Here is a 16846-nt window from a genome sequence, read left to right as displayed (position 1 = left end):
AAACTTATCACAAGGCAGAGAAATGTTGCTGAGTCAAAAAAAAAAAAAAAGAAACCACAAGTAGGTGTAGGTATTTATGGGTTTTTGTGGACACAAATTCCTATGGAGAATTTTCTCATATTTTTGTCTAGTGGAGCTGAACTGATTAAATGTTAGCAACTGTAATGTAGATATTTGCACCTAAGGTAGCTATCTGTATTTGAGGGACAAAAATATCAATTTATCTAATCCTAAAGGGGATGTCTCAAATAGGTAAGATGAATCATGATCTAAAAGAGTCTGTTTCTTTCTACACTAATAGAGGACAAGAAATGATAGATGTTAAAAATTGGGTGAAAATAATCTTTTCCACACTCTAGACAAAGGGTAAAAACATTCCTTTTAATGATGTAAGGAACAGCTAATACAAATTTCCAGCTAAAAACTTACTAGAAATCAACTCTTCTCTAGAATTAAGAATGAATACTTGTTTCTCCCCCATCCACAGAAAAACTATAGAAAAACTATATGTCCTGAAATAAAATGATAGTGCACAGGAAATGTAACAGAAAAATGCTGTTGTGAGGAAAATGAAGGGCAGGAAAGAGAAGTAGTGTGGTATCTGACATATATCTCTTAGACATGTGTCCTGTCTACAAGAGAAAGAAGTAATAGCAATGTAGCTAAAGAAGCAGAGTGACAAACATGCTAAGAACAATATCACCTGCTAGGAGAGCTCCTCTTCTTCAAAGATTACACCAGGAACACAAAGCTACTTTCTGATTCAGTTTAGAAAGATCTGTTTGGGAGACCTCAAATACCCCAGCCAAGAGACAGGACCAGAGGCACAGCGTGTTGCTCTCGTCTTACCTCTATAAAGAAGAGACTGGCTGCTGACGTTGGGTGATGGTACATGTAGATGGTCACGAGGATGGCTGCAGCCACCACCAGCACCAGGACCAGAATGCCGACAATCAGGCCGGTGTGAAGCGTTCCGCCTTTCTTCTCCGCCGCGCTGTCGTCTGTCGAAGCTGCACAGAGAGCACACTGCTGAGCACACTAACACATGCCTTGCCCACTCCATTACACAGATGGAAATTGAGCATTTTTTTTTTGCTGTGTCACATCTGTCTCATTTTCTACAGCCCAAGTTGGAAAAAGATATTAGAAGTCTCTTTTCTACAACTGGGTACTCTCATAATCTTAATGAGAGACTTTCAAACGATTCTAGTTCAATAAATGATAATAACATCCTTTCCTTTGAACCTAAAATGGACAGCCTGAAGGTCCTAATTACCTTCATAATAAATTTAGCTTTGATTTTCTTATAAAATTATTGCAATTGTCCCACAGACAAAAAAGTACTAATTGAATACATTTTGAGCATTCAATTTTTCTTTAACTATTCCAGTTGAGAGATGCCACAAACCCAAAAGCTGTTAAACACCTTCTGAAAGCCTTATTCATTAGGTTGTAGAAGAGTTTGGAACCACTCTCTGCAACTGAATCAGGCAGCCAAAAGTGCCACATATGGATGGCAAATCCTGCCAAATGATCCTGCAATATTTTGATCTTGGTGTGAACGGAACACTCATCATACCAAAGTATCACAGAAGACCATTCATTTACTAAACTTGATACCAAGAGGCCACTTATGCTATGCTCCTGTCAGGGTAAAAGAAGGTTGTCTCTGTCGTAAACAACTTGTCAACAGTGCTTCCAAATAAGTGACTGAAAGTCTTTCAACAACAGTGTAACCTTTGGAGTAAAAGTTTCTCAGTGTATCAACCAACACCTGTAGAACTGCTTGTTCTTCATACTAGTCTTGCATACAAGAATTACTATTCTGTCCACCTCTACAGGCAAATAAGCCATTCAGAATCCTAGATTTAAGAAACACCAGTAGAGCACTGGTAATTAGACTCCACAAACTTCCCTCATTCTCCTGAATGTTCTTCACCCAAAGGGTTCCTGGGCACCCCAGGGAAGTGGTCACAGCCCCGAGCCTGACAGAGTACAGGAAGCATTTGGACAATGCTCTCGGGCACAGGGTGTGACACTTGGGGAGGATTCAGTGCAGGGCCAGGAGTTGGACTCTGTTGTCTTTGTGGGTCCCTTCCAACTCAGCATATTCTGTGAGTTTCTGTGATATTCCCTCCGCTTTCTGCTTTTCTGGAAATCCTTCTAATCACTTTCATCCATTACTCCATGCAACACCTGTCTCTGGTCTGGCTTATGAGAAATTTTCTTTCAGTTCCACTTTTAAATTTCCTCTCACCATGCTTGTTTGGCAGGCTGACTATAAAGAAAATCATTGATGTCTGCAAACATCCTTTTTGCTGTGCCATCCCCTTGAACTACTTGTTCGGTTGTCTTAGTGTGCTATGTTCTCTGAGGTCAGGGACTCCCTTTTATTTGCTCCTTGAAGACAGATACAGGTTATGAGTATCACTTCAAACAAATCACTGTTATTGTGATTAATAGGAGCAACAACAATAACAACTACAGCAATAAATGTACATGGTCTTTTACCATTCATCTGACTGGAGCAGAACATTCCATGCTAATATTAAAATAGAGAATTGGAAAATTATAGAAGAAAGGCATATTGATGAAGGTAGTGGTAAATGTCCTGCATGGGTTTATGCATGAACAGGATCCCAGAACCAGGTCTCTCCCTGCCTAAATTCAACAAAGGGATTTACTTTGCTTTCTTAGAGCTTAGTTCACACAAGTGTATAGGAGTTTTGAAATGGAAAAGTAGTGTCAGCTGCGTTTGATTTTATTTTATTTAAACACAGCACATAGAGTGAAATTTTCCAGGCCATTCAGTATAAATACTGAAGTAGAGGAAAGGAGACATTACCTAGAATCCGGAAGTTCTATTTTTCAAATTTTCAAAAGTGTCTCCTAAAGGGTCATTCAAATACTTCCTAGTAGTTAGAGCACCACATAAAAAAGGATGCAAAATTCATGGAGAAGACAGGAAAGAAAGGTGACTAAAAAAAAATTTCCTCTTATTTTCAGACAGTGGAATCTTTTGCTCGACATAGCCATCAACATTCACTTCATCTGAGAACAGACAAAGGTATAGAAACACTAGTCTTAGTTGCTTATTATTACAGTGTTCATGCACTGTAACAATATTTAGTACTTGTAAATATATTTCAAATTGCCACACAAATGGAAATTAAGTAACTGGAAGGCCAACAGAGAAGGCCTGCTTACCTCCTCTTGGCTGGACTATTAATTCCCACTGGTGAATAGTTAGTTCTGAGTCATTCTGCTGAGAAGCAACTGCTCCAACAAAGGAGCAGAGGATTCATAGCTTGTCTCATAATTATCTTTTTGACAGTTTCATACTCTTTACCTCAGTGTCACATTAGTGCATCAAAAACTGTTTTGTCATTTGTACCCATTTTCAGGCTGATTTGCACTATCAACTACAAACAAACTATTTGTATTTTTATTGTGTTATGGTTGAAGGCACAACATTTTAAAAAATGCTGGACTTCAGCAAAGGTCCTAACCACTCTGCAAAGGTCATCAGTTTAATCTCTTTTGATCTGACATTTTCTCAGCTTTCAGCATCCAGCTTTGCAAACCAGAACACCATCTCCTTGAAACAACACAGGTGTCAAATTCCTGCCCAGTTTTCTGCTAGTCAAGGGTGGAGCACTGTGTGGACATCAGTGCAGTGATCAGAATGCCAAATGCAAAAAATAATGAAACAGAAGAAATGCTTTCCTTAAATTACAACAAGTCTAAGTAACTTGTAATTTCCATAATGGAAATCCAGTCCATTGACCCCAGGGTTCAAAAACTCATGAGAAATTGATTTCACTCTCTTAGCACAGAGACAATAAACAGTGTTGTCAACACTGAAAACACTCTTTGCTGCAAAATCAACTGTCAGTTCTTTTAAAAAGCCACCAAGGGAAATAGATGAAAAAACAAGGACTTGGAAACTTTTTCAGGTGTAGAAATCTTATTAATATTATCACTGCATGTCTGTTGTTGCAGGTAAGGCTAAACCCATGGGAGGTTATTTGTTTTATGACCAATCCTTTCCCAAAAGGAGTATTCTCAATGGAACTTTACCTGAACTTTCCTTTTCTTATGCTCAAAGTGTAATTGTTACATATAATATACTCTATATTTATAATGTCTTCTCAGACTCTTGGATGCATAAAACTTTTAAGCAGAAGAAGCCTGTCAATATATCCAAGGTCAGTCTGCTTCTCATTAGGTGCTGAATGACTGCATAGAAAGAGCAAGTAGCATTTTTTCCCCTAATATAAAGGTACAGAATCCAAACAAGAAAAAGCAATTCTGCTGCTGGAATGTTTAAAAAATAAAAGTGAAAACACAATAAAAATGTTCTTATTGTTTCCATGAAAAACACATAAATACTATAAAATCATCGATTTAAAATAACTAGTATGTCTCCAGTTACTCTTAGGCCAGCTTCTTTTGGAGTAGGAAAACAAAAAGTCCTCAAGGAATGAGTCTTGTCTTGCCATGGCACACATGGACTGCAATGCTGACTTTAACAGAGGTGTCTACAAACCAAGACTGCTTTTTAGTGTTGACAAAATGCTACTTGCTGTTTGTAAACACATTGAGGGATACATTGCCAACATTATATTTATCAGAGCTGCATATTAACCCTTGAGGTCTGCAAAATAATGAAATACATTGTTTTATATTATCTAATTTCAAGGTTTACAAAAAGTTTTTACTGTGGTAGTATCATACATGAAAAAACAAAATTGTGATGCATGTATTCACACCTCTTATGATATGAGATGGAAAAGAGTTTAATTTCCAGAGATTACTATATCTGCCTGTGAGAGCAGAAATACAAAACATTTTACAGGAAAACTGAGGAAAAATAGATGAATTTATGGTACTTCCTGGCTAGAAAATTTTCTTTCTATAAAGTGATGTGAAACAAAAGCAAATGACATAGAAAAATGTAGAATTTCATTGCATACTTGGAAATAAAATTTTGCTTTTCCCTCCAAAAGCTATGGCATTCCATTTTACTCTTGCATTTTGATCAGATAGTAAAAGACCATCTGGAAAAAAACTATTGGATTTGAAACTCCAATTCAAACTCACTTAAAAGCATATGAATCATTAAGGGATAAAAAGCAACACCTTATTTGACCCTCCTGACTGACACACTGCCAGGGATATAGATGATTTAAATAGCAGCAATCAGCCTGAAAATGATAACTCAGTCCTAAACTTAGTTATTTTCTCCCCTCTTTTTGCCAGAGGAATGCATTTTCTCCTTTTTGCTCAGCAAAAGAGCAGAACCCTTCTCTTGCTGCATGATCTGGGGCAACTACAGATCATGTTCACTCACCAGCCCTCCACCCTATTACATATTTCATTTCTAGCCTGGAAACTGTATCACTCCTATTTGCATGACTGGGACTGAGTTAACAGGCTCCTGCCAAGAGGGAGGACATAATGTTTAGGACAGCTGAGCACAGCCTTCCAGGCACAGTGAGCTCAGCAGAGCCACTGGATTTCCCCCTCCTCTAGGCCTCCATGTGCATCTGGAATGTGAATCTACAGGAGACTCCTTGCTTTATGGGCAGGTATACGGTACTTCCCACACAAGCCTTTTCCCTTTACATAACACAGATTCCTGAAAAGATGATTAATGACCTGTGGGAGGGAATAAGGGAATGTGCAGCTGGAAGGATTCTCCAGAGACTCAAGGGAATCCCCATAAAATTTTTCTCTCTACCTCTTTTAGGAACAGCATGCTCTGGAATTCTCAACTTATTCACAGTAATGGTGTGTGATTTTCTTGATTTGTGGGTTCAGTCCCTAGGCATTTGTTAACATTTTGAGGCTAAGCCATTGCTTTACTTGGTTTCATGATGATTTATAAAGTTATGGCTGAGCTAATGCTTTAAAAATTGATTTCCAATTGCATGTAAGAAATGAAAGGTGGGCTCTGAGTGAGAATATTATGAGCTATAACACACAAAATCAGAATTCAGTATCTGGCTTTGCTATCAATTTTCTGTAGGACCCAGGGCAACTCAGTAAGTCTCTCCAAGATTGATCAACTGCTTAGTGTAGTAAATTGATGAGAGTGCATTACAATCAAATCCCTCTGTTTATAGGATGACAGTACTCTAAATATGTTAGCTAAGGTATTTCATTCTTCTTTCATTCTTCAGCTCTAAAATATCACCTAATGCTACAACAGTTCTTATCCGTACTAATTCTAGTTTGAGCTGGTTGAGACCATGTAAGGCATTTCAATATTAAGCTTAATATTGTACCATGAAGGACCACACCATCTGCCTGTAAAAGCAGCTGACTCAAATTCAGATGAACAAAAAAGTTAGCTATTTATAAGAATTTCAATTCTGTCACCCCATGGACACCTCTTAACCTTACTGAAAGCAAACACAAGACAATAAGGTAAAGCAGGCTGTTCCTCTCTAATATTGTGTCTAGTGCTTGTAGAACTACCACAGTGCCCACCAGACCTTTGGGAGACACAGCAACTTCGGTTTTTCAGCTTCAATGCAAATTCTCCAACTGTGTGAACCTTCCTTAACCTGACCTTCCCTTTTTCCATTCTTTACAACAACTCATGCACACCAAAGTCAAAGATGAGTGAGCAGTGTGCAGAAGATTGGAGAAGGCTGCTGACTGTGAAACTGGCTTAACTCCATGTAGAATAGGAAGTTAAAAAGACAGAAGACCACAGGATCTTTGTGTGCCCTAGCTGTCACACTTGCCATAGCACTGCAACAGCAACAGAAGCAGATGATAAAACACTAAGGAAAGAAGCCTTGTCTTAAAAGTTTATCCAGTTTTTTTCCATCTACACTTAGAGCTACATGAGGTTTTCCCATTAACACTTTGATCTGGTACAAAGTCAACAAAATGTAAATGTGTAACAAAGTCATCTGTGTGCCTTTACAGTAAAGTCATGACAACTGTAAGTGTAGGAAACCATACAACATTTTATTTTGTCTTAGAAAATCAAAAAGAAACTAAACTAGTATGCTAGACTTCAATGTAAGTTGAAGTGTCTACACACATCTCTTCTGGTTTTTTAACATTGTACTTCAATGTGATGTATAACGCTTAATATGATGAAAAATGCCCTTTTTTGCTCAAGGAGGAAGTGAAATTTTCTTTCGAGGGGTTATTTGCATGCCAGGGCCACTACTTTGGAAAACCTCTGCCATTATTTGATTGATTGTCCGCTGATTGGATTGTTGTTTTTTTCATACGTCTTGTGATAATAGCTGTAATAAGATGATGACAACAAAACTGGGATGAAGTGGATATGCAAAAAATCTGGAAAAGGCACAAATGTATTGTTATAAGAAACATTTAAGTACAATTCAAAGTATCATGAAGCAAGTGAAAAATAACAGAGTTTAATTATCTCACCAATAAGAATGATTATTGATTCAATATTTTATTTTTTTTAACCAGAATGGATGACTTCAGCACTTTTCATTTGTACTTGCTTTAAAAAATATGCATGTAGCCCCCTGGCCACTGCATACAGTATGTAAAAAATATTTTTTCCTGTGTCTGATGCATGAGGAAATTTGGAATATTTATATAAGAGGCTGTTGCTTTTCCAAGCTTGTGTTCTTGGTTTTGGCTCAATTTCAATCAGATATCTGCTATCAGACAAAAATGTAAAACCATACTGAACCCCAGCAAGGCTGTAGAGGCTTTCCTTAAATCACAAGTTTTCCTGGGAAGAAAAAACCTTGAATTACACTTGGCACATCATTGCATGTTTCATACAGAAACATGTTATGGTAGATCCCTAAAATCCTTCCTAAAAGCACAGCTTTCCTATTCTGAGTGTTACAGCTGGATTTGCAGAAAGCAGGGACCAGCATATCGGGAAATTGGTTGGGTCTAAAGTCCAACTTTGGTCATACCAAAGACAGCAAGAGAGATTTTTGATTTATCTCAAGACCTGTCTCTAACTTGAGCTGAGAAGAGGCTGCTGAGAAATGAGAGTGGAGAAAGAGCTTGGAAAAGTTCAGAGAAATAGAGAGTAAAATGGGGAGATGTATCAGCATTTCTTAACCTATAATCTGAAATGTGAAATCAAATATATGGGAACAATCACTGACTTATTTGAGTTATATTTTATCTGTTCCCTTTGGAATGTCTCCCTGACCTAAAGAAAAGAAAAAATGTAAAAAATTAGATAACTTCTGTTCACAGGGCCCTTTCTGGTTTATCTGATAACGATGATGGCTAATTGTTCTTGAATCTACCTTTGTTCATATTTTAATCCTATGAATACATTTCTATCCATCACCACCTCTTCCATTTCTCTCTGTTCTGACACTTTTTTCTTTTTCCTTCTTCTATTTACAAGACTATTGATAGAAACCATTTCAAAACTGCTCTTTGGTAAGATTTTGTTTATACAAATACAGCACTCAGCACAGAACAGACAAGGTAAATTTTATGACCAGTTTTCTTCAAGGAAATCCTTGCTTCACTAATTGTGTGAACCCTGCAATTTCATAGTAACACCAGCATGTTTGAGTAAGCAGAACATACAGAAGTAAACATATAATTACATATTCCAATACCTAATCTCAAGAGGATTTTTTCAATAATGATATAAACCATAAATCCTCTATTTTTCATGAGAAAAGACTGGAAGAAAAGGTCTGAGTCTTGTCCTGCAGGTTTCTAAACAGGAATGGAAATAAAACACATGACCTAGGACACCCTGAAGAGAATTAATTTAAGGAAACCTTGGGTACCTACAAGTAAGATGCCTACTCTTAGTATGTAATTCAGATTTTTCTCTGTATCTAGTAGAGTAAGTGCCCCATACAGTAACATATTGCAGTCTGGGCACTTCTTTTAGCATGACATTTGATTACTTCCTCTTACCTATTGCTTGCCACTGGCTAGGAGGAAGGCCTAAAAGAACAGCTTGTGGATTCCTGGCTAACACCAGGGGAGAGATGAAGTCTCCAGAAAGTCATTTCCTGTGGCTAGGTTAAGTTCTGGCAGTAAAACAAAGCCATGTCTTGTCAATCTTATCCTACCTTATACAAGGCCCATCTTAAAACAGTTTTAAGCCCCCACAAAGGCAATGTTTATAATTTTAAAATTTATTGTGTTTTATTTTAATATTGGTGAAGACTCAGCTAATTCATAGCGACTTGTTAAGCTTAATAATTTGGTTTTAGACTGTGTGGTCATAATGACTTCTTCTATGTCAAAAGTATTTGTTTTGCCTAAAAGGTTGGTTTATTTCTTTGGTGACATATATCTAATTTTCTGAATCATTTAGCAACTAAACATATTAGAAAGAAATTAATTATATTACTTTTATCAGGCATTAGGTGGTGTTTAATGTCTTGCAACTGGAGTTCAGGGTACACAAGAAAAAGTAACTACATTTTCTCTATAATTTGGAATAGCTCAGAGTGTAATTTTTAAGATAAATTAGGAAGACAGATGACTTATGGAAGCTAGTTTCCAGAAATTGGCCTGTATTGGAAAAATTAGTCTTGGGTAAATTTATCACTGTATATAAAGTATATAAAAGTACTCTTTGTCCAAAACTTTGCCTACATTTTGGTAATTTCTTACTGAGTTTCCTAATCTCTCAAAATCAAATCAAGCTCTCTATAGTACAAATGTTAATCCTGTTACTACATTCCTGTTAGATGTACCTAGACCATCTTTGAAAATGTCCAGACAAGAGTGAAAAAACATGATACTGACGTTTCCTAAAACTACATATATTGGGATGAACTTGTTAACAAATAAATAAAACAGCTTTCTTCCTCAGGCAGGTTTGCTTTTTGTTGTTGTTGTGGTGGTGGTGTACTATTTTTTTTTCCCCACAGCTTTCCTGTACACCTTGATGAATGAGAAATGTAGCATTTGTCTGATACTTGCTGTCCAAAAGACAGACTTCTCTTTCGAGTTTTAAAGCTGAAGGACTGTGGGGGACTCATAGCAATCAAATCATCACAACGAAGTGTCTAAAAAGGTCAAATAAAATGTCTAGATATGCTGGCCAATCATCTAAATCATCCACCAGAGAATTCTCAACAAGAAAATATTGCATTACAGGATAGCCATGGCCAATTGTTCATAGTTTTTATGAAAAATTAGGCTTTTAAACTGTTTATTCAGTTGTGTTAAATGAGAAAATGAAAAAAACAACAGAATCTGAAATTAATAACAAAAAATGGTACATTTTTGGTGCTAGGCATCTCTTCAAACTTAAAAAAATGCTTGTTATTTTAAGGAGAACCAAGATATAACAAAAATTGTGATGTCATACCAGCTGTATTTTAAAATGGTTTAGGCACGTATGTAATAGGCATCTGTCATGTGTAAAGAAAGAGGGCAGGCAGAGGAATCAAAACCAAGCAAATTTGAAATGTACATTAAGATATGCCACAAAATTGTAGATCGATTACAGTAGAGTTACAGAAGATTTTCTCATATAATTAAAAATCAAAGCAGTATGACCACAACAAAGAATTAAATGTATAACAATTTATAAACTTATAATGTTTGATTTCATAAGTTCTAGACAGAGGTGAGATGCACCTATTTCTATGGAATCCTTTTGTTCTACCTAATCAGATATTGACTGCTACCACCCCAGGACACATCAAACTATAGGCAATCATTGATCCAATATAGCTTTGGTTTGCCATTATAAAGGGTTCCCTTTCATTAGAGTTTTAAAGGATTTAGTGTGAGAAAGTAGAGACCCTGTATTCATGACCTGGAATAATCTACTCTTTATGAAAGGCTGACAAACCACAGAGAATCAAAGAATGTGCCTGCGGCTACAGAGGTTTTATCTGAGCCTAATCTAGGGGACACTGGAAAATTCAATGCATAATTGAAGATTCATCAAAAAGAATTTCTCAGATTAAAAGCTACGTTTACTGTGTGAATGAGAAATCCTGGAGTGCTGCTTTGCTTTTGTGCTGTTTGAAGTAATTTTCATTTTTTTTTAAATTCCAAGAATAAAAGGAACAGCTCAAGAAAAATGAATAATTACATCATGTATTGGTTTTTCCTCCTAAAATGCAGCAGCTTTCTCTGTGGAAATGAACTTTCTATATATAACTGATGCCTCAAACCCTACACTTTACCTACCAAGTAGGCCACAGCCATCTCTCATTTGCTCAACACTTTTACTGAGTTTTTCTTTTCAGATCTTTGGCACAGAATAGACAGACAAGTGAAAAAATAGTCCTGCTGCAATTCCCAAACAGAAAGAAACATGGATGTCTTTTCTAAATCCCACTTTTGGAATAATTTTTTATATAACAGCATACAGTTCTGAGTTTTGTGTGAGATGCTCATGATGGAGAGCTGCCTGTTGCTGGTCAGCCACCTGCCATGGAGTGCTGGCTCACAGAGCAGGGTGTGGGCACTTTTCAACCAGGAGTACGCCTCCAGTACAGAGCAGACGTGGAACAGGAGAATGAGGTGCTGACTACTGACCTCTAACAGCACTGAACCACTTTTCTCAATAAAATAAGAAGCAATTTGATTTCAGGACAGAAAGAAAGTTTCAGGGACATTTCCATAGACAAAATGCTTCAAAAGTACTACATTGAGTTTGCAGATCACTTTATTCCAAGCGATCACTTCCGTGTCAAAGCAATGTCAAAAAACACCACTGCCAACAAATGGGCAACTCAATGCCCAGTTCAGCCTGTGACCAGCCACGGTTAGTGACAGCAACATGACAGAGGGGAGACTGGCAAGGAAGAGGGTGACAACTGCCCCTCCTGGAGTGAATAGATCTCTAGTTTGAGGGAAGGAGATAATAATGGCTGAATATGAGTGAAAAACATTTTCTGAATGATAGAAAAACAGACCAACAAGCTAAGTGGCATCTGCACTTTGTGTTTTTTCAAAACTTGAATAATTCCCTGTGAGGGTCCTCAGAAACTTCTATATCTCAGCTGTTGTGGACTGCTGTATGTGGGACCTCTGCCCATGATGTTGGGGTCCCTGTGTAAGCTCAGGTACAAACCTAAGCAGTGTTGTAGATGAATGTGTATTCAGTCCCATCTCTGATCTTGTATCCTGGAGCAACACTGAAGGTAGCTTCAGTCCTGTCCAAGAACTGTGCCTCCTTGGATGGGCCTTGGAGCTGTTTATCCTTTTACTTCTGCAGAATTCCTGTGTAGACCTGGTTTATCATCTCACCTTCTCTAGGACCACAGATGGGAGATGCTTCCCCTGCTCCTGTCCTGAGCTGTCTGCTGGCAGCTGTGCCACTTTGCTGCTTTACTGCTCCTTTCTTCACCAATCTGGCTTCCTGCCTTGGCCCTGCCTCATTGCTGCAGACTCAGCTGGTGGTCACTAGACCAGGGCTGACCCCAGTTGCTTCCCCTGAGCTGCTGGACCTGCCCTGTGCCCTGCCTGTGCCTGCTGCCACACTTGGCCACCTGTTCTTTGACCCATGAGAGAAACTTCATTCTCCCTGCTTGGAAAGGCAATCAGAGCCAAGAATATTCCCACTAATATCAGTGCAAATGTGATTTATTTAAATTTGCTTAGCAAATCTTCCTCTGCTTTGATAGACCATTCTGAAGCCTTCAGAAATGAACCCAAATCTTCCTTTTCACCTCAGCAAGCTCTACTTTGGCAATGAACATAGGTGCGGGCCATGTCTAACAACTGTCCTATTCTAGCAGGGGAATTCTCATCCACTTCAAAGGGAGAAGGAAAAACCTCAGGTCTCAGTCCTTGAACTCCCTAAGAAGATGAGGAAAGCAGTCCCCTGCAGAGCCTCATTTAACAGGGGCCTTTATCGGTGTGACAAGGTGATCTTATTAACCTGCACAGGGAATGTGCATGGAGAAATGCAGGCTCTCTGCTAGTACAGACATAGATATAAAATGAATATACTTATTAACAAAATGTCATGTAATAATTTACTACTATGAATGACTTTATAGCACAATGTACTCTCTTAGTACAATTAAATAAGACTTCATTATTATGGTCAATAACTGTATTAATACTGCATTACTAGTCAATAACTGTATTAATACAATTAAAATTTACTTAATATGTCCATAATAGAACCTGCTCTTTTATTATGGAATGATAAAGATAGTGGTAGATATTTATTTTCCTAAGCTTATTTGCCCTACTTATCTTCCACACCCCACAGATGTGGGGTGCTGGAGTCCCTTGAGAGTCTGGTAAAAATTATCTCTATAGCTGGATTTTGATTAATGAAGTTCAGTGGGGCATAATTTCACAAAATATAGACACTATTTACAGACAAAAGAAACCCCACTTACCTCCATTATCTTTTAGGTGCAGTGCTATCTTGGTGTCATCTATAAAGGAAATTCAAAATTAGTTGAAGCATTTTTCTAGGTCATGAATCACTTTAGCAATCAGTTTCTAATGATTCCACAACAATAGACATTCCGCAACATAAAAACATTCCACAACAAGAAAATTATTTGGTGCTCAACTCAATGAGAATTAGGTCGTGGTGCTTCTTACACTGAGCACTATACTTTCTTCTTAAAAATCACAATTATGAGAGTGTTAAAGCATTCAGGTGGATTCTATCATATTAAGGACTATATGAACCAACACATGTCAATAAAGTAAGACAATGACTTAGCTCCTTTTTGAAAAATCTTGAAAAGGTCTACTAATAGTAACCGCTATTTACTTCTATGTTCCTCTTTTTCTTGTGAATTTTAATGAACAGGCCAGAGAATATTGCTTTTAATGCAGTCCAAATGCTGCACTGACAGTTTCTAAACTTTTGTTGCTTTAAACAAAACCAGCCTTTCTTATCAATAGATTCCCACCTTGAAATGCCTTCAGCTCAGTTTTTTCCTGTCATAGGCTCCTTGGAAAATCCATACCTAGTACTTTTTCTTGTGTTAACATACAATTTCAACAAATGCACACATATATATTTTATAGGTGGTCCTTGATTAATCTGTATTAGCTTTCTTGCCCAGGTGAATTTCATCCAAAAGCAAGCAAGCAGGATATCCCAAGCTCAAAAAGGTAAAATTTAAGCAGCCATTGATGAGGATGAGAGCTGACCCACCATAACTTACCCAGTTAATTCAGTTCAGAAGCCTAGAGGAACTATTTCACAACAGTGAGCACTACATGAAAAGAACAGTGTCAACTGACTGAAAATAAGTACACACGCATATTCCAAAGAGGTTTTTATTTTGGACTATCTATAATTTTCACCTGGCTAAACAGAATTCATAAAAGAATTACAAATTCATTAGGTCTGTGATGGGAATTTCTTCTAGATTTAGCAGGGACCTTTACTACTACTATTTCAGCAGATTTTGGACTGCTGCCTGAATGTAAAGGAACATGAAGTCATTGTAACCTCAAGTTTTCTAGAAGTCTTCCTAACTCATCCTTGCTTCTCCAGCAGCATCCTCTCCTCGAGCCCTCATCCCCTTTGCACCTTACTGGTGCAAGAGTGAGCAATTTATCAGCAAGAGCCTCGACTGCAATTCCCAACTCCTTCAGCTTCCCCAGAGCAAAAATGTTGTCATTGACACATAGTTAAAGGAAATAAATTTCTTTCTGAGTTGTAGGTTGCTCTTTTTCAAGTGTAAAAATGCAGTGTATACACGTCACCTTCTGTGGGCAGGCTGGTTGGGAGGTGGGAAGTGGTGGATCCTCTGGTGGTTGTTAAAACTCTGAACCTTGTGGTGGTTGGCAGAAGGGTGGTGGTGGAGTGCAGAGGTGTTTCAGTTGTGTCCATATTCTTCTCACAAATTTTATCCTTTGACTGTTGGGAAACAACAGAAACAAGGAAGAGAAAATTAATTCTTAGTGGAAACTGTCAAGAATGAAGAATTTAATCATAGACAAGTTGATGTGATAAAAAGAGTGAAAATAGATTAGATCAAGAATTTTCAAGAGCTTTTTGTTTTAATTTTCTTTTTGTTTTTCCTTTTCCCCTTTCAAGTCTCTATGCAGAATTCAGCAACAGGCATTTTTGAATTTATCTTCAAAATTTACAACTCTTAATTGCTAATGACAAGTTTTCATAGTCACCCCAGACTGTCAAACCTGTTACTTCCCTCGACTGGAGTTTAACATCTAAGTTTACAATTCATATTTCCACTCTTCTGTTATGAAAGCTCACTGCCATCAATCCAGGTGACATAAAACATGTTAAAAAGATATGTGGGAATTAAGTTGTAGCTCTTCATAGTGAACAATATGTAGTTAACTGGAGCATTTAATTAGGCTTTACATGTAATTATCACAATGGAGCACAAATATTGTAAAATGTGTGCATGTATTCAACCTATAGAATATTTATTTACTACAATAAATCAATCCATTCATTATGTGCCAATTAATTCTACATAATAATAAAATGTAATGCATTATTTGTATATATAAAACCATAAAAATATATGTAAAATATAAAACATAATTACTATAAAATATAAACAACAAAAAAATAACAAAATTATTATAATATAATAGCACACTATAAATAACAGTCATCATCATATAATAATTTAATATTTATTTGCATGGGCAAATAGTTTGATACAAATATAGAGTCTGCTTGGTCTTTTTTTTCCTCCCAAGTTCTGGAAATTTTTAAAATTTTGAAGGTACAATGAATAATTTCTTTCACGGTTCACACAGTTTTGCAGGAAAATACATCCAATTATCTTGCAGCAAATATGGGAACTGCATCTAACTCCTGCTGTTTCTATTCATTTTAATGAGAAGTGGAGTCCTGCACACATTTGTTTCATTTTATTGAGATCAAAATCCAGTGGTCATTGTCTTCCTTTTAATATGCACAGATATTTTATTGTTCTTTGTTTTACCAGAAACGATTTATTACATTACAGAAATGTATCCGTACCTGCAGGATAATAATTCTTTAAATAACTTTGGAGGTTTTTTTTTGAAACTGATGTAATTTAGTCAAAATTTAGCTCGTTTTTCTGTATTAAAATAAGGAAACCTTACTATGAGAATCCTCATTATTTATCCTCTTGAGTGAAGCATCTAAAACCAACCATTGTGTGCTAATTAATGGATGCTTCCCTGAACTCTAGCAGTCAGCTCAGGCATAATTCTGGAAGATGCCAAGCAAATTGTTGCTTCTACTCCAGAGAGCCTAAAAGCTGGACAGTGAACTGCCACCAAGCAGCCCGAAACTGTGCAACTTAAACTATTAATTTCTCAGATTAGTGTATTGGTAATTTCCTCTCAGCTCATCTAGTAAACCTTGGAGCACATGCTGGACTGAAACAAAAAAGGAGAAGCAGAAGGGAATGTTAACATCCTGCAGAGAGAAGTTTTTTCCATATCTCAATTTGCAAGCACAATTGAGTCCTAGCTAATTATAATCTGGATTAAAGCAATACAAGGGTTGTGCACTATAATAACATGTGCTCTCAGTAAATTTTTATGTTCTTGAAGAGGTTGCCCTCCACAGACAATAAATATCTCAGAAATTTTGCTCTCAAATCAGCTGGTGACAGACTGCAAAGCTGAAGCTTCAAGGCCATGTAATAAGGTATAATGTAGGTTGCAGTTATTTTGCAATTACAGTTACAAGAGAAAAATTTTCTTCAATTAATATGGATTTATGTCATCACTTCTCTTTGCTTCTACTGAAAATAAAACGGAATATGCTTTTTTAACGAGACACCTGGGGCTGTGTTCTGCCCTGGGTTTCACCTGACATTTCAGAAGGCCTATGTTCCTGAAATGCATGAGGATATTTAGCCTGTTCAGCAAAAATGGAAAAGTGACTGGGTTTTTTATTGCCACCAGAAGATTAAAGTGC

At 37.1% G+C, this 16846-nt stretch overlaps 1 protein-coding gene across 1 annotated transcript in view; it reads right to left on the bottom strand.

The window, feature by feature from the left end:
* Window positions 1-16846, bottom strand: part of PLXDC2 (plexin domain containing 2) — a 260038-nt gene that overhangs the window by 13620 nt on the left and 229572 nt on the right. Inside the window, exons 11-13 of the mRNA XM_063413531.1 lie at window positions 14656-14809; window positions 13323-13361; window positions 850-1010 (exon numbers count right to left, since the gene is read on the bottom strand). Coding sequence (XP_063269601.1) covers window positions 850-1010; window positions 13323-13361; window positions 14656-14809 — 354 coding nt within the window. The remainder of the gene's footprint in view (window positions 1-849; window positions 1011-13322; window positions 13362-14655; window positions 14810-16846) is intronic.

The sequence above is a fragment of the Prinia subflava genome, chromosome 1 (assembly GCF_021018805.1).
Source record: "Prinia subflava isolate CZ2003 ecotype Zambia chromosome 1, Cam_Psub_1.2, whole genome shotgun sequence".
Lineage (NCBI taxonomy): Eukaryota > Metazoa > Chordata > Aves > Passeriformes > Cisticolidae > Prinia > Prinia subflava.
The sequence above is the reverse complement of the archived record's forward strand: the minus strand, read 5'-3'. Positions and strand labels throughout refer to the sequence as shown.